General features: G+C 49.4%; 1 protein-coding gene across 3 annotated transcripts in view; it reads right to left on the reverse strand.

Moving 5' to 3' along the window:
* Positions 1 to 16,690, reverse strand: part of PIEZO2 (piezo type mechanosensitive ion channel component 2) — a 245,990-nt gene extending 229,300 nt beyond the window's left edge. For all 3 annotated transcript variants that reach the window (XM_081561679.1, XM_081561678.1, XM_081561677.1), the window contains exon 1: positions 15,810 to 16,690. In XM_081561679.1, the coding sequence (XP_081417805.1) occupies positions 15,810 to 15,873 (64 nt within the window). In that variant the 5' untranslated portion in view covers positions 15,874 to 16,690. The remainder of the gene's footprint in view (positions 1 to 15,809) is intronic.
* Positions 16,691 to 18,873: the final 2,183 nt, after the last annotated feature.

Raw genomic sequence — 18,873 nt, forward strand, 5'->3', positions numbered from 1 at the left:
TTGGGTGGCAATGAGCTTCACCTGAGCCTGTGCTTCCGGACCACAGCCTTCATGAAGGAAGGCCCCCACCCGACCCCCCAGAGAGCACTGAGCCCTGCTCACCCTCTGGATTCAGGGTGTCAGAAACAGATCGAGGTCGCACATGCCATCAAAATTTCATCCTTTCACAATACATATGGTATACCTATCATGGCAGAATATCTGTATACAGGAAACCTCCCTGTATTTGCTTCATTTGAACTATTCAATCTAAACCAATCCACAGGTGTGCAATGAAAAATTTAAATACTTAGTTATTTTTCCCAACAATGCATAAAATAACCTCTGGTGGTAGGATGTCTGCTATTAACATCTTTGCTCACTTCCTGGAAGGACGGTTTAATAACCAACTGCTACGGCGCCAGGGATAAAAGTCACATTTAAATACATGTACAAATAGATGTCAAAACTAATGTTATTAAAATAGCAATATCATCAAAATAAAAGAAAGAAGAAAGTCTCCCCATTTCCTCTTCCAGAAAAAGCCCAGGTCACAAAAGCCTTCTCCGCTGTCACCCAGTGAGATTCAGGGTCCCCTTGTTTACCTTCACAAGCATGCTCCACCTTCCCGTTCTTTGTGGGAAGGTGAACTGATTGTCCCCAGTGACCGATCAAGATGAAATACCCACTGACACGACTTAACCAAACTGTAGTCAGACACTGCCCCCCATGGGGCCCAGGACCTGACACTGGGAGTGGGACAGTCCTCCCTACGGGGCTGCAGAGAGCAGACTGCCCTCAGGGAAAGCCACTGGGCTGTCCTGTTAAGCCCTGCACCCTCGTTACTGTTTACCCCTCCCCCCACCCCATGAAAGTGAAGCCCTTTCTTCCCAACCTCTGAGATGCTGGCGGGTCTTGCAGCCAGAGCATCCATCCTTCTCCCATGGTCCTTGGGATAAAGTCTCTCCTTGCTGAAATCCAAACTGGGTTTTGTATTTCACTAAGGAAACTACTCAAATATTAGCCAACAGGTTAGCTCCTTAGGTGCAGTCTGTGGTGGGGCAGGTCCTCCCCGCCACCCACTCCCTCCCGAGGCCCAAGGTGGACAGAACACAGGAGGTGTCTGGGTGCTGTCCTGCCATCCTTGCTGTTCCCTACCGCTAGGCCCTCAGACAGAATTTCTCAGCCTCGTCCTCTTTCAGTATGTATCACACCACTCCCGGGGCTCTTGTGAAGTATTTGTGTGGTTCAACAACTCCAGCAAAGCCAAGTCCTTGACAATCTTGTGCAGGTACTGTGGAGTCGGCTACGTTCATGTCAGAGATGTGCTGAGTAACCAGACACCATCCAGGTTGATAGTTCAGTTCAGTCGCTCAGTCGTGTCTGACTCTTTGAGACCCCATGAATTGCAGCATGCCAGGCCTCCCTGTCCATCACCAACTCCCGGAGTTTACCCAAACCCATGTCCATCGAGTCAGTGATGCCATCCAACCATCTCATCCTCCGTCGTCCCCTTCTCCTCCTGCCTCCAATCCTTCCCAGCATTAGGGTCTTTTGATAAGCTTCTTCCAAAAGCGTGGAAGCAGTCATCACACATGTCTGGTTGCATCACAGCTTTAAAATACCACCTGAAGATGTCTGGGTTGAAGCAGATTCTATCACTAACATGATGCTCCCCACCCACACAAAGTCTAAACCCCTCCACCTGCACTCGAGGTCCTCAAACCTCCTCTCAATCTACTTTCCAAGTTCATAGGCAACCCTAGTTGTGTTACTACAGTTACCCAGAGTCATGTGCCAAGGATCCTCCTAAAGCTACCAGAGAACACGCGATCTTATGAGGGATCACTCAAGCCACAGACACTTAAGTCCAAGGCCAGAAGCCCTTGTGAGAAACACGGAAACATGGTTCAGCATCCCTCAGAATGCCACCTGTTCCTAAATGACCTCTTCTCTCTCTGCGCAGCTCACAGCCACAGATCCTCAAAGAGGGGACAGCTTCAGATCAGGCTGTCTCCAGCCCATCCCTTCAGAAGCATCTCCCCAGCCCCTGCTCTGCTCTGGGCACCTCTGTCTCATTCTGTTGCCAGCCTGTGGACCACTAGGGACTGAATCATGATTTCAGTCCTCAGGGCCAAGGAATTGGTTTCATTCAGAAGGAACAGGCAGAAAACAAACCCCAGAGGGTCTTTCCAAGAAGTAACCACAGGGTCAACTCCAGGATGAAGGTCCCTGGGCTTGCTTTCCTTTTCACCCTGAACCCTGTCCAGACGCCAAGGGAAGCAAGTTTCCATCTCTGATTCCTCCAGTCCCAGGGCTCCTCCCTTGACCTTCAGGTACAGAGCTCCCCAGCTTACCCGATCTTGTCTTTTTATTGTTTGTTTAGATGCACCTTGCCTTCCTCCCAAAAGGATGCAAAGGAGCCTCTATATGCACATTTGCAACATTAGAAACAAGAAAGGCTAGAAATCAAAAAGAAGATGCTGCAAGGTCCAATGTACATAAAGCATTATGCAAAGGGGAGGCTGTTGAGAAAAAAAAACACACATCAAGACAGAAATATGTTGTGCTGCTGAAGCCATCTGTAATTGGAAAAACATGCTATAGCAACACTCTGGAAAGAAAAAGGCATTTTAGTAAATCTGCAGTTACCCACCCACACAATATGAAATGCTATCAAGTTATGACTTCATGTGTTGAATGAAAGCTCAGTTTCTGATTAAAGCACTTAATTATTCTTCATAAATTCCAAGAGAAAAAAATGAAATGACTAAATGGCCTACTGATATTGAAAAAACTAAGTTAAATTGGGAGTAAAATGACTTTATTCTAAAACTATTAAAATGAATTTTCATAGAAGAACTGGAAATATTTAACACATGGTTAAAATGTATTTCAGAAAACTTAATCCTTCTAAATACATGGCACAAAAATATATCAGAACATTGTTTCAAATTAACTAAGACGAGTTTTATTGAATCCTGGTAAGTGACGGACAACTCAAACCTTTTGCTTACAAAACTGGGAAAATAAACTGAACCTCTTGCATCATGGCAACCCCAGCTCTTCAGATTCTCCTCCATCAAGCTGAAAGCCAAGTCATATTTTAGACCTAAAAACACTCTGCCCAATGAAAAGACATCTTTATGCTGAACTTTTATAGTTGGAGAGGGTAAGTCTATCTAAATTTATGTGGTCTCAGGAGATATATTTTCTCAACTATTTTATAAAGACTTGATTAAATGAGCTCCCTTGGGTGAAATATGCATAATTTATCTAGAAAACCAATAGACAGTCATTCTAACAATTAATATGTTATTTTCCAGTTTCTTAAAATGGACCTAATGATGTGTCAATGTAGACCCAGCAACGGCAACATCATACTCTTCAGAGCCAGAGGCTGCTCATGGGGGAATAGGAAAACGTGGGAAATCTCGCTCAACTCTGCTGTAGATCTAGAACTGCTCTAAGGAAGAAAGTCTACAGAACTGAAAAATAAACATAATAAGCTAAGAAAGTACCCTATAAAAATACAGTCACTGTCTGTAATCATTGCCATTTTCCAACATTTATTATAACAGATTTTAAAAGAATTATGAAAGTGAAAAATGACTAATGTCCAGAGTATGATGATGCCTTCAATATCAGGCCATGTCCTGTTTGGTGGTATGTGATTCTAGAAACTTCTAGGAGTATGAGGGCTCCCATGAGGGCCAAGTTCTTCCGAGCCCCAGAGACACTGGAGGAAGCTGTATAGAAAAACTTCCAGAAGGTGGCTTCCAGAAGGCGTGAAAACACACTTCCATAACACTTGGTTAATTTGTTCCTTGCGTGTGAATGGATAAAACTTGAAGACTTCTTTTCCAACTCTGTGGTACTGAGTCAGAAATTATTTTCTGTGTGGAAGCAGAACACAATACTTAAAGTAGAAGGAGATCTGGTCAAATCCTAAGGAGATCTTCAGATGGGAAAACCTTCAGAATTCAAGAGGAGACAGATGCTGATCAGCTAAGGGGACCTAAAGGCTCAGCCTGGCTGAAGTTAGATGAGTCATGATTGTATTGAGCACTTACGGAAAAAGCTGGCATTACCATCTAAGGGACCATAACACATTCCTTCAGTCTACAGGGCTCACAGCATAATCTGTGAAGGCAACACACAGCATTTGTCTGACTGACCGGTGAGCACACATTTGAGTCCTTGGGAATCCTCCAACAATACAAGTTTTGTTTACAATGCTTTCCCAACATTTCACTCATCACCTACATCGCTAGGTCCTAAAACTGTTTCCAAAGTCTAAGAATCAAGTCTTTCTAGTTGAGACAGAACATTAGCCTTTGAATATTTATTGGTCTATGGGATCCAAATGTGGCATCTACTTGAAAGATCCAACTAATGTTTCAAAAAGGTTGGGTGGGAAGAGCTTGTGGGATCAATGGGCTTCTTCTTCAGGCGTTGGTCTTCACGAGGAAGAGCATCACCAGGTCCAAGAGGGATATGAAGTCAGTGCCTCTGCTTCCAAGAGGCTGAATTCCACCAGGCGAGCCGTACTCAACCCCATACTCCACCGCCAAGGGATACAGAGCCTGCATTCAAAGGCCTTCAGAGAGCAGCTTCTCAGCTTCGCCTCCTTTGACTCAGAGCACTAAGCGTTCTTTTATTTCCTAGCTGCATGGCTGAAAGTTTACATTGTCAGCATACATGTAGCAATTTTTATATTTCCTTCAATCCCCATAAACTTGTTGACACATTTCACCCAGCTGACGTTTCCTTTTACCACTGTAAGCCCATCCTCTGCTCATTCTACTTGTGTGAATTATTTCTCCGGGCAGTGTGATCACTGCAAATGGGCACACTTGAGGCAAGGCTTACCCACATCATCCAGCCACAGGTGACCCCAAGCACTCTGGTCCCCAGAGCACAATCTTAACTACTCTCAACCACCCTCTAGGGGTTCTGGGGGCAGGCACTGTCCAAGGCTTGTCCTCTTCCACACTTGTTCCCTTTTCATTTCACTGCACAATGGAGGTGCCTGGAGTGAGAACCCCAAGATGTGGTAGCATCATTCATCTCCAACTGGCCTCAGATGGGAACAAACTCTTCCAAACAGCATTAGAACATCAGAAAAAATAGTAAGAGTCGATCAATTGCACCCAACGTTCGGAACTTGTTCAAAGGCCAAACAATGGTAGAAAGTTTCGTAAAAGAAATAATGTGAAAAGAAAAAAAATACCATCAAGAAGTGGAATGAGAGGCATGAAAGATGCCAGGTTACTATGGCTCACAACTGACAAACCCCTCTTCAAAAGTAATTCAGCAATGTACAGCAAATAGAATAAAATGTGTATATTCTTTGATCAGCTTCTAAAAGTCTATCTAAAAAAGTATTACGTGGCAGCCTGGATGGGAGGGGAATCTGAGGGAGAATGGATACATGCGTATGTATGGCTGAGTCCCTTTGCCATTCACCTGAGACCATCACAGCACTGTTGATCAGCTATACCCCAATACAAAATTTAAAAAAGTTTTAAAAAAGAAAATCAACCTATTGTGGCTTAATTTAAAAATAATCAACTGATAACTGTCTTTGCCTCCTTATGTTTTAAAGACCTATGTTTGCAACTTTCTCTGCTAAAAGCTCATTTGGCCTCTGTGGGTTATATTAACGATGAAATATGAAGGTAGCAGAAGTGCAGAATGAGCAGAGGATAAGAGTGTGGTTCTCAACATCAGTGCAGCATTTCAACCAGAGTATCACTGGACCTAGCTCTCCGTCACAGACACACTGAGGCTGCCCCCTGTCCTGCCAGCTCCAGATCACTCCGGGCAGTAAATGGAGCAGGTGATTGTGTTAAAACAGCTTTCCTTTCCTTAGCTTAAAAGATATAAAACTATTCATCTCTGAGTTCCTAACAGCAAATAAACAACTGTATGAATGTGAAAGCAATGAAAAATCAACCATGACCTGAAATTACTAACAAGTTGATACTTCATAAAGTCATAGTGGTTTTGGTAATCAAAATGGAAGTTTGGAGGCCAGGTTTAATCCATATTCTTATCTGGAATTGCTGTTAGATGACTCTTGAGAGTGCCTTGGACTGAAAGAAGATCAAACCAGTCAATTCTAAAGGAAATCAACCCTGAGTATTCATTGGAAGGACTGATGTTGAAGCTCAAGCTCCAATAACTTGGTCACTTGATTTGAAGAGCTGACTCACTGGAAAAGACCCTGATGCTGGGAAAGATTGAAGGCAAAAGGAGAAGGGAGCGACAGAGGATGAGATGGTTAGATAGCATCACTGACTCAATGGACAGGAGTTTGAGCAAAGTGTGGTGACAGTGCAGGATGAGAGAGCCTGGCATGGTGCAATCCACAGAGTCACAGTCATCCTTTCTCATATTGAAAGAAGGTGTGTGTAGAAATATTACTGGAGAATCAGGAAAATATTCCTTAGCCTGGAACACCTTGTTTCTAGAGAATGCAACTGAGGAAGAGTGTTTCCATGACTTGGCAAAGGCCCACAGCTCATTATGAACAGGATGGAGACTTGGTGTTTAGACCTTCAGACCAGGGCACTTCCCAAAACATGTGCTGTGCAGATCCCCAAGCACAGCAGTGTGCTCCCACCGAGATGCCGGAGCGGCACCTGCCCACAGGTGGGCACTGTTCTGGGGCAGCAGGAGGAGACAGGACTTGGGTTAGCTCGGATCTATAACCTGTTCCCAGGGCACTCTGCTTCCAACTTCTCAGCTTGCTAAGGTCCTCTATCCTTCCTCCTCTCCTGCACCTGTGGCCAAAACTGCTGACTTGGGGGATTTAACCACAACGGAAAATAGATCAATTTGTGTGCTTCCAGGAGAGCTAAAAACATCTTAAAAAATAATATGCACTTCAAGGATGATGCTCCGGCCAAGCTCTACCATCTCAAGTGGGTTTTTCTTTCTCTATTCACTGCAAAGCAAGTAAAAGGTATTAATTGTCCTACTGAGGAAATTTATATTTAGGCAAGTTGCAGAGCATTCAAATCAGACCATCATGAATTTTACATTCAAAGATGCAAAAACCCAGAGCTGTAAGATGCTAGACTAAACTTTTTTTTCAGACTTCTGAGATATTCAAGGGAAAAAATTTAGCCCATGAATTCATTCATCAATCAATTGGCAATATTTCTTCCGTGTTCACTGTGGGTCATAGCCCTGGCTGGGCAGCTGAAGGGCAATGTTGGGACACATCTTTGCAGTTCAAAAACCTACAAATTCCTATTTACTACCTACTGTGTGTTAGGCAGTAGGTTTAGTGCTGGGGATGGCATGAAGGATCACACAGGGTACCAGAACTTGCAGACACTTGGAAGGGAAGAGAGAGATCATGTAACTCAATACATAAGTCTGTGATTATATGAAGCCAAGTGGCAGGGGAACACAAAGGAGATGGCTCAGCCTGTCTAGGAAGAATGACTAAAGGTGAGCAGATGTCCCCTTGTTTCCAAGGCAAAAACAAGCAATGGCCCAGAGGCCCCCCCAGCCTATCCAACTTGAGGGGCACCCAGACATTCCTTCAATCAGGCCTTCTTCTGTAGCTTCCTTGGAAGTTGATTGCAACTGCAATTTAAGGACCTGGTCCTCAGACTCCCCTCAGACAATAATAATGCCTAAATTCTGAGCCTATACCTGACAAGGAGACCCATGTTTTACTAGGTATTTACCACAGGCTAGGCACTGCACTGCACCAAGAGCTTCACGAGTACTGTCAGCAACGCTCTGAGCTAGGTACTATGACTAACAACTTGGTTTACAAGGGAAATCACTGAAGAACAGAGAGGTTAAGCATTTGAATCAATGTCACACAGCTAGTATGACAGGCCAAGATTGGTATCTAAAACATTCAGACTTTATTAGAACCCGGGCATTTCCCCTTAGACATCAGAAATCATACACTACAAATAAGAGAAGGAGGAAGAGAAAGAACTTCTGTGTTCTTTCCTATGTAAGGAGCTAGCCCTGTGAAGATGTGTGTCTTTTGGCACCAGAGCTCTTCTTGGTAAACCCCAAAATGCCCAGGGGCATTCTGGTCCCCTAAAAATAGCCATGACATCTCACCCAGCATTCATACCCTACATTGTCCCATTCACCCGAGATGCCTATCCCACCCCCCTGAGTGGGTGACAGGAGGGTAAGAAGCTGATTGAACAAATCACATAAATACAAGGATGAGAAACTGTTGTCTTATTTTTCCACAAATATCTACCCTTTAAATGAAGGAACTTTTGGCTCACACAAACGTGGTGGGAAGTGAGCAGAAGCACAGGGGCCCCTCCTCGAGGTGGGCGTCTCTGCAGGGACCAGCTCCCTGAGTTTTCCAGAATCCAGAACCGCCACTCAGAGGCTCCACGACCAACAGCTGGGCCAGAGCCAGCTCTGTGTTTCCCCCTCGTTACCCCCACACCCCCAGACCCTCCCACACAGGTTCCTCAGGCTCTTGTCTGAAACCGGGGAACTCAGCCGCCCCTTTGGAGGTTAGAGCGCCTCCTCTGGGTCACAGTCTGCCCCTCACATGTGGGAGCTGCTGGAACTCCAGCCTAGAAGCTGAGGGCAGAGTTCTGCGTAGACAGATCCGCAGGGCTGCAGGCACCTAAGCCACCATTCCCACAGGAGGCAGAGACAGACATCTGGACACATACCCCTGTCTCTCCCTCTCACCCCTGTGGCAGAAGCCCCTTCCCTGATTCTCAGCTGAGCTCGCACAAGCCCAAACAAAGATGACACTCCTCAGGCTCCCGAGCAGTCAGAGGTGAATGATGTTATCAAGGTCAGGCTACTGAGACGTGAACAGGAGTAGGTCACGTGACCTCCAGGCTGTGTCCTGGAAGGGTGTGCGTCCTCCTTCCATCCTCCAGCTAGACGTGGACATGAGACCAGTAACTTGAACCTCGGGAATGGATGCAACTCCTGCAGGAGAGCAGAGCACTGACCGCTGCCCTGGACCACCCCCACCCCCCACCCCGGAGCACAGAGAGCATGCACACTGCATCCTGACAGTTGTGTGCGGGGAAGAAAGTTCATTCATCTTAGCCTCAATACCCTGCTAACCTACATTGACAAAGGGACGTGTCTTTGCTTAGAATGGACTGAAAGGGCCATCTGTCACCTAAAGAAAGCATCTCCTGGCTTCCTGCGCACCTGCTGGGCCAAGGCCACGCCTGGTGGGGAGATGGGCATGGCCACAGGGCTTTGGCTGACTTGCTGTGCTGAGATTGGGCTGTGATGGACAGGAGGAAAGCTCAAGGTCTCTGGACCACAGAGTAGATTGGGGGAGGGGGCAGGAGGCTTCCAACAGTGGAAGGCACGTGGCTCAGCACACAGGAAGGATGGACAGAGCCCAAGAGGCCAAGACAGAGACTTGAGGCCCCCTGGCACTGCAGGACACATAGGGTGTGAACGCAGGCAATGCTTCTGGAAGCTAGGGTGAAAGGGCAAAGACAAACGTAGGTGGACATCTGTGGACGCGATGTGTGATCTGGACAGCACTTCAGTTTTGGGCAGTGGTACCCAGTGTCTCATCAGAAATGCACAGGGTCAGCAGTGGAGGAAAGCTTGCGCTGAGCGCACAGGAGGTGTCTGCAGGGCAGGGACGGGAGGCCTGGCAATGATGGAGTCAAGTCTAAGGGTAAGGAAGGGGCAGTTCAAAGAGGGAGAATCCTCTGAGTTTGGTCACAGAGTGAATAACTCCCTGTGAGAGTGGAGGAGGCTCAGCAAAACCTCCACCACCATCCTCAGCCCCCCATGACTGGTGAAATCGCCACAGAAAGCCAGGACTAACCACACGGATACACATGTTTGTTCTTTTTAATGGAAAGTGTGGAAAACTTGAAACTCATTTAGAAAAAAGTTGAAATATCCCCTTATCCTGTTGCACAGTATGTAGGCTCTCAGTCGTGTTCAACTCTTTGTGACCTCATGGATTGTAGCCTGCCAGGCTCCTCTGTCCATGGGATTCTCCAGGCAAGAATACTGGAGAGGGTTGACATGCCCTCCTCCAGGGGATCTTCCCAACCCAAGGATCGAACCCAGGTCTCCCACACTGCAAGTGGATTTTTTTACCCTCTGAGCCACCAGGAAAGCCCAAGAATACTGGAGTGGGTAGCCTATCCTTTCTCCAGGGGATCTTCACAACCCAGGAATCGAACCAGGGTCTCTTGCATTGCAGGCAGATTCTTTGCCATCTGAGCTACCAGGGAAGTCCAATAGTATCCTAGTTTAATGCAAAAGTATGATCACCAGCAAAGCCGAAAAGAAGAATTCAACAATAGCTTATGAATCAGGAACTAGCACCATCCCACACGATGAAAGAAGGCAAATAAAAATCTGCATATTCTGCAGGAGTTTGGAAAAACATTTTAAACTTGCTAGTTAGTATACTGAGTTGTTTTAATCTACCAATAAATAGGAAAATGCAAATCTGTATGTTATCATTCCTAAATTCCCATTAGATAATTATTGGACAGTTCAAAAATTATGAAATTGCTAAAACTGTATGTCTGATGCGCTCTTTACACAGACACTTAGCATGTGGTCTTCTCATTTTCTTGATCCTGCCGTGTCTGAGTGGGTCTAAAAGGCCACGTGAGGGGCTGGTGAAAATGACAAGCTTCCTCTAGGTTTATCTCTTATAGCCAAATATTTTTTAAGTGTTTTCCAATTCAACCTTGTGTCTAGCCTCCATTCAATCAGATATTTGCTTTATTTTGTTGACCTGATTCCTCATCCTCAAAACAACTGTTTATATCTGCAAATCTTACAAAAGTTAGTTTTACATTCTATACATCGTATCATCATATGTTTCTTCAATCAAGCACTCATTAAATATCTGGCTACACTTACACTATTCTAAATTCTCCTGGACATTTATGGAAGAATTATAATGTGATATACATGCTGTTACTATGCAACTTCATAAACAACTAACTTGTAGTAGCACAGGATCTAAAAGGGAAATGGCCATGTAAACACAAATAAAGGAAAAAAATAAGATCACATTGAAGGCTATTAAAATGGTGGTGTAGCATCAGGAAGACAAAAGTAAACACTGTCGGTACAGTTCTAGGGAGACTGTATTATTTAATCAGAATGTGATGCAGATATACAGACTATTAAACAAACTGGCAGAAAAGTCCTGATTATCTGAAATCCTCCTGCCACACACAAACCAACTTTCAATGGAATAATCTGGCTCTAGATTTCGGTACCAAACTGTTTTCATACAAACCCTATCTACACAGCTCCTATGAGGCTCCTATCCCAGGCTCCTATGACTCATGTTGCCACCTGCTAGTCTGTTAACTTCTGCCTGGACCTCCCTCACGCCTTCCTGCCACTCTCCACACAAAGGCAGCCAGGATCCCTCCCTCTAGGAGCACCTGCAGCTGTCAGGCGTTACCCAAGATGTGCAGGGCACACTCTCTCACAACTAACCAAGGAAGGAAGTGTTAACATCTTCAATGTGCAGAAAGAAGACAAAAACCAAACAGGGTGAACCAGCTCTGTGATCAGAGGCGCGATCTGAATGGAATTGTGGCGTCACCAAACCCTCTTCCCCAAAGTTATCTCTGATGATGAGCAAGGAACACGTGTCCCTGTAGAGGGACAGACCAGTGACAATCTATGGGGTGGACACATGGCTCCAGCTTTCACTGCCCGGCTAACAAAATCTTCTTGCCTGCCAATGTTTATGAAATATTTTATTTTAGGTTTAAGCTATACATTCCTGATCCTTTTCACTGGCACTCTTATCCTTGCTGAAAGTAATAAATAGTATCTACCTGTCTAAGCTTCAGAAGATGTGATAGAAAAAGAAAGTGATTTCAAACTGCCAAAGCTCCCTTCATCAGCTGAGACCTCCTCCTCCGTCTAAGAGCGACAGCAGAGGCAAGGGGGAGGCATGAGACCTTGCTCAGGCTTCACTGGTAATTCTTGGAGTATGTATAAATGTGGCTGCAAAATGACACATGCTGCAAGGGAAACATATTACGCAATAGAGAGGAAATTACATTCAGATACGGCCACATGCATGCATATTCCAAAAGTGACTCCATGGCTTTGCTCATTTTAAGCCAACTATCTCTAAAGGGAATTTTGGATATTCTCGCTGAATCTGTGAGATTATCCAAGTGAGACTTGCCTGCAGAGCACTAACTGGTTGACTGATTCTTTTCGTAACTAACAGTCTCCCATGTGGCTCTGGTCACTTCTTTAGGGGCATCGTAAGTTCATGGTGCCCTGTGGCTCTGCCCCTCCTGGGCCAATCCGTTCTGTCCAAGCCAGGCTCCCCTCTCCCCTCAAAATAACGTTAAGTCAGCTCTTCCAGGAATGACATGAGGAGACTCCAGGCAACAGCAGGCAAGAAGGAACGAGTGGTCAGCAGCATGCCAACCAGCTCCCAGCCCTGGAATGGACTCAACCATAGAATTAGAGTTGAGTGGGATGGTAGAGTTAGGCTAAAAGATAATAAACATAAAAATATTTGCTTAACGGTGACGAGATATTATTATAATTATTAAAGATTGCATAATATCATGGAAGGGTTTATCTAGGTTCTCCTTCGTGTAGAGTTTGAGGAAAAATAATCAGGGTGGCTACTCAAGCAGTCACAGACAGTTTTGGAGATCTTCAAAATGTTCATTTAGTATTGATGTAGGAAAACCTGTCACTGGATGTCTACTTTGGATGCTAAACAACATATTACATCATACTGTATTATATTACATTATGCTATGTTATGGTTTTGTTCTGCTTTAAACACTCAACAGCCACCTAACGCTGCCTTGAAAGAGGACTGATTTCACTTATCATTTCTCTGTAAATTTCTTTTATGGGAAAAGAAAGAACTCTTAAACATCAGATTAAGCACAATGGCAGTTAATGTTTGGCATCCATCCTTAGGGAAGAGGTTAGCATCCATCTGCAGAAACATTTCAACATGGATGGTGGAGGGGTGGATAAAAGACAAAAGGCCTGAGCTTCTGCAAAGGCTTGGCTTTGAAGACTGCCTTCGCCAGTTACAAAAATAGACGACTAAAACATAAAAATCGATTCTAATGGCAAGCGGATCACTGCACTCTCCATGTCCAGGATATTAGGGAAATCTGAATATTTGATTTAGTAGCACCCTGGGAGCCGGGGAGCCTGAAAACCCTCCAATAACCTTGAAAACATTCACTTCCTGTAGAAGAGAATAGAATGCCTACATCAGGCAACACCCACCCAGCAGCCTGGCGTCCTGCAGTACAAGTACAAAGACTAGAAGGCGCTCACCAGCCGTCGGAAGTGGGTTGTCTTTCCTCACTAAGCGGTGAGGGGTCAGTGGTGGGCAGTTCTTCCCCTTCCTCCTTGGGGGAGGGGGAGCAACAAGAGATAACCTAAGGCCCCACCAAGCGCAAGCAGCCCGCCCCCACACACAGTCACACTCGCACGCCCCAGGTGCCCAACCACACACACACACACACACCACACACACCACACACACACACCACACACACACACACCACACACACACACCACACACACACACACACACCACACACACACACACACACACACACACCACACACACACCACACACACACCACACACACACACACACACACACACACACACACACACACACACACACACCGGGTTTCCCTCCCTGCACTCAGAAGGCTGTGGGAGTCCTGAGGATTGGGCTGGAAAGGGAAGGCGGCGAGGCTGGAGCCAGGATGCTGGACCGCGCGCAGGCGGCCCGGGAGTCCTCGGCTCCGAGATGCCGCTCTCCCGCCGGGAAGGTCGGGGACCCGCGGGGCGCACGTGCGAGTCCCCGCCCCTATCGAGCCTGGCTGGGCCCCAGTGCGCCGCCGGCGGTGACCGCATCGCGGGGCTCAGGGGCGCTGGGAGGAGGCCAAGAGAGGGACGAAAAGGCCCCGGACGATGGTGGGATCCCACTCGCACGATCGTTGTCCCCGCTCCTCCAGGTGCCCCGGGGAGCCTGTGGCTCTCGTCTCGAGCCTCGGGCTCCAAAGCTGGGAAGTGCGCGGTGCCCGGCCCTCGAGGGCGCAAAGCTAACCGTCCTGTAGAAGGGTTTTGCTGTGTAGACCCCCAAGATGAGTTGGAATACGCGACCCCACCCCAGAGGCCGCGGACCTCCAGGGAAGCCGGCGGGCTCTGCAGCTGCCAAGTTCAGCGCGAGTTCGCCAGCCATCAGTGGATAATCGCTGCTGTCCTGTCGCTCTGCTAGATTTGCGTCGCAGGTAACCACTGGCAGTCCCTGGGAGCTGCCACCCCTCCGAGCCTGGGGGTGGGGGGGGCAGGGAGGTGGGGCTGGAGAGACGGCCCAGGCTGGGGCAGAGCCACTCCCCACCTCACTGACTACCACGAATCGGCCAAACACCGAAAGCCCCCGCTTAAGCCGGGCGCGGTGTCAGGCCCTGCAGAGACACGCGGTCCCTGGACAGGACGCGACCAGCGAAGCAGCCTCACAGTGTCCCTGATCGATTTCCCAAAGGCTCTCTTCTTCCCAAATTCAAGCAAACTGGCGGGGACAGACGCCCACAGGCGCTTCGTGGGAGCTGCGCTCCTCCGGGGCAGAGCGATGCTCAAGGACAAAGATGCCCGCAGAAGGGTCCTGCCCTGGCAAAGAGGCCGCGGCCGCCTCCGCGCTGGCCCCTCCTCCTGTCCAGGGACGAGGCCTCTCGCCTCTCCGCGAGTCTTCTAGGTTTTCCGCGCAGGTTTCTTGTGTGTTAATACTCGGCCACATAATCCCCCCAGGAGCTGGGGTCAGCCCTCAGGAAACCCTCCCAAGCCCCCTTCCGATTACGTCCCCACTTAGCACAGGTGTGACCTTGATCCTCCACCTCTGGCAAAATGGACAAAGATGGCTTTTTCCGCATGGGTCTGGCTCTCCTTGCAAACGCAATTGCTACTTGCTAAGACGTGTCCTCCTTTCTAGCTCCGGTGGGAACAGGTGAGGGCTAGGCGCCCAGTCACCTTTGTGGGGTTCAGTGTGACACCTATACTAGAGGAGAAACTGGGCCCCTCTCACTCCAAGCCCGCGCCCCGTGTCTTTAGACCTGAAGGCTGGTGGCTTCTCACGCCCTACCGGCAGCGTAAAAACAGTGAGATCCTTGCCTGGGAATCCGGGAGGCTCCCTCCGGCCTCGCTTAAACCTCGGAGTCCCAGCACAGCTAGAGATCCGTCTGGACCGCGCGGGAGCGGAGCTGGGCCTCCGTGTCCGCAGCCTCCGCGTCCAGCACGTCTATTGTAGGGGCTTTTGTGTTAGTAAAAGCCAGCAACTTCAGGGCACCGATTCCCTGTGCGACCCGAGTCCTTCCCTTCTTCCTCCCAGGGGCTGGAACACGGGATGGGGCAGAGGTGGCCTAGGAACCGTCTGGATGCGCCGAGTGTTCTGCGTCCAGGGACAGGGGGAGGGTGCTCTCGTACAAACCTGGGAAGGGGTCTACAACTACCTTCCAGGCGGATTCGCATCCATTGTGCACGAGTCAGCACTCCACAAAAATTTCCGTGTGTTACTAAACTCAGCTCCGTCTCCAGCACTGGCCGAGCCGGCCGCCCGGACTGTGCAGCTGGACGGTTAAGACCCTCATCATGCAGACCCCGTTCGTGCGCCCCAGAGCGGGAATTGAAAGTGCCAGGCTTGGGCTCCCAGACCGCGGAGCTGACTCCCAGAACTCGGGCCTCGGGCACTCGAGGGCACCAGATCCGGGTTTGCTCTGAAGCCCGTCCCCTACCCAGACACCCCCTCCCCTCCCCTGGACCCTCGGAGAGCGGGAAACACTAACCTACTGCCAGGCAGATGGGGAGCAGCAGCCTGAAGACGAGCCCGCACACCACTTCTGAGGCCATCGCGTCGGTCCTGCGAGTCCGAGCAGAGGGTCTCTAGGACTGGGGTGCCAAGCCCATGCCCGCCTAGGGCCTCCCGTGGCCGGCGGCTCGCAGCCGCCCGGGCATCGCCTCGGCTAGGGCCGCGGCGCCGTGCGCCCCGAGGGCGCGCTCTCCGCTTTCCCGGCCGCGCCTCTCCGCTCTCCCAGCTGCCGCTCACCAAGCCCTAGGAAGCCCCCTCGTCGGGCGCCCGACCCCTCACGGCCGGCCCATCCAATGTGGACTCCCCGATCCGGTGCCGGAGGTTTCTGCAGCGGGTGCCGGAGGCCAGAGCCGGCAACCGGGCACTTCGAGGGTCCCGCGAGGCGGCGCGGCGAGAAGAGGGGAGAGGAGGGCGTGCTCTCCTTTCGGCGGCTCCCGGGATGTCGCTCGCGGGCAGCGAGGAGCCTTCTCCGTGGAGTCTTCTCAGAAGAGAGGTGACGGCGCGGCCCTCGTTCGGCCTGAGCTCCCGGAGCGGCCCTGGCCCCGAGCGGCCCCGCGGTGGCTCCCTCAGCGGTCTTCGGTTCAGCCTCTGCGCCCCCGGGCTTGGGGCCGGAGACAGCGGGGCGCGGGCGGCCGGACTCGCGTAACCATTCCCGACTGCTCCGGGCTCCCTGACCGGTCGGCGGCGGGGCGCGCGAGGGGGCAGGCTCCACTCGCTCCTCCTCGGCCTCGACTTAAGGGAATAAAATGAAAAACGAACGCCGCCCGGCGGCCAGCGCGCCCCCGCCCCGCGCGGTACAGCCTCGCCCTGGCGGCGCAGCCCTGGCTCCGGGCGGGCGCGCACTTCTCCACCTTCAATGAAACTTTCGAAGCCGCGCTCGCGGACGGGCGTGCGCGCCGGCCAATGGGAGGCGGCTCGGGGCGGCGCGGGGTCCCGCCCCTGGGAGGCCGGAGGCGGAGGTGGGGCCCGAGTGCTGCGACCCAGCGCAGGGAAACCTCCGCCTGCGAGTGGTGGGCTTGATGCGATCGCTCCCCAGACCCTCAGCGCCGCTGGGTCCTGTCCTTTTGCAGACTGAAGGAACCATCCGGTCCCCGGGGAGCGGCCCTGAACTCACACCCAGCCCGGGAAGTCGTGCACAGGCGACAGGAGAGCAGAAGTTGGCGCGACTGTCGCTGTGCTAGGTCCACACGTGCCCACTTGCACGCACTGAGGGAAAGAAAAGCAGAATTCGTCCAGACCAGTGTCCCTGCGCATTCTGAACGGAGCTAGAAGTTTCAGCTATGACAGGGCTCTGGGAAATCCTGGGTCTTTCCAAATTCATTGGGCCATTGGGAAATCTACGTGGACATAGGGATCAGATGCGCGCCCACTTAGTAGATTTTGGAGACGTCTTGTTTTCGCCTTGAGTTTGTTTGTTGCTTGTCGCGGCCCCTGGGAAGAGAGTATACTGTTTCTCTTCTCTACTCATAACCCCTGTTTTCTCTTTCTCTAGGTAAGATCTAGAGAGACCTGGTGCTAGCCGGGAGATGCTCTTTTCTCAATTATCCAGCAGTTTTGTCACTGAGGGGACCCTGGAGACCTGAAACAGGTGATCTGTCCTGTAGGGAGGGCCCTTCAGAACTGGCATTTCAATCAGGATGGCAGAGAGGCAAGAATTTGACTTCCACCAGCCTCTGGGCTTGAATTGGTGTTTGATGATGGAAAAGGCTGCTGATGGGAATTTACACAAACCTTAGTTCTTTGTGATATCCAACAAGGTCTCCCTTCAGAGATACAGTAAGCTTGCATTTTGAACCCAGATGTCTTCACAAATCCCCTGGGAAAGACAAACACACTGTGAACCAACACTATTTTATGAAACCGTGATGCAGTCAGATCTTGCAAAGACACACCGAAACTTAGACCATCTTTGTATTCTGGAGCCCTCAAGAAGTTTCGTCATCAGAACTCGGAATGTCAATGTGCACTGCACTAGGGCTAGAGAAGACAACAGGAAGTTAAATTATCAGCAAATCATTGTCCTCTCCCAGGAACTGTGTTTTGTAGAAGCCTGATGACAATCTGCACCTATTTTCCAAGTCTAGCACTGTGATGCTCATAGGTGGTGTCCTCTGGCTCTCCCTCTCTCAATTTCTCTGGTACAACTTGTTTTGGGAACCGAATTAGGAAGTCACAAAGCCCTCCTGAATTTTATGTAACACTGTGCCACCACATGAGTCCTCAGTTTACTCTGAATATTTCGTCATGTTCTTGGTAGGTTTCCAACACTGTCTTCTTCTTCTTCTTGTTCAGTGACTAAGTCGTGTCCAACTCTTTACGACCCCATGGACACCAGGCTTCCCTGTCCTTCATTGTCTCCCAGATAACTCAAACTCATGTCCATCGAGTTGATGATTCTATCCAACCATCTGTCGCCCACTTCTCCTCCTGCCCTCAATCTTTCCCAGCATCAGTGTCTTTTCCAATGAGTCAATCCTTCACAACAGATGGCCAAAGTATTGGAGCTTTAGCTTCAGCAACAACAGTCCTTCCAATGAATATTCAGGGTTGATTTCTTTTAGAATTGACTGATTTGATCTCCTCACAGTCCAAGGGACTCTCAAGAGTCTTCTCCAATTCGAAAGCATCAATTCTTCAACGCTCAGCCTTCTTAATGGTCCAATTCTCACATCCATACATGACTACTGGAAAACCATGGCTTTGACTATGGCCTATCCGATACACAGGACCTAGACCTGTCTAGATGTCCTCCGAATCACTGTCTCAGATACCTGGTTAGGAGAGGCACAATCTTCCCTAATCCACCTCCTGCTTGTCCTGCCCCTCTGTGTACCAAGTTGACCATTTGGTCTTTAGAGACTTTAAGACCTAGATCCCACTTCTTTGTCCACCCACACAGACGCTCAAGGAGTTTCAGTTGTCTGCATTGTACTAAAAGGTGTGCTCCCCCGAGCTGCATGCTACAGGCACCTGCTGCTGCTGCTGCTAAGTCACGTCAGTCGTGTCTGACTCTGTGCGACCCCATAGACGGCAGCCCACCA

The sequence above is a fragment of the Giraffa tippelskirchi genome, chromosome 14, assembly GCF_054371585.1.
Source record: "Giraffa tippelskirchi isolate mGirTip1 chromosome 14, T2T-mGirTip1v1.2.pri, whole genome shotgun sequence".
Lineage (NCBI taxonomy): Eukaryota > Metazoa > Chordata > Mammalia > Artiodactyla > Giraffidae > Giraffa > Giraffa tippelskirchi.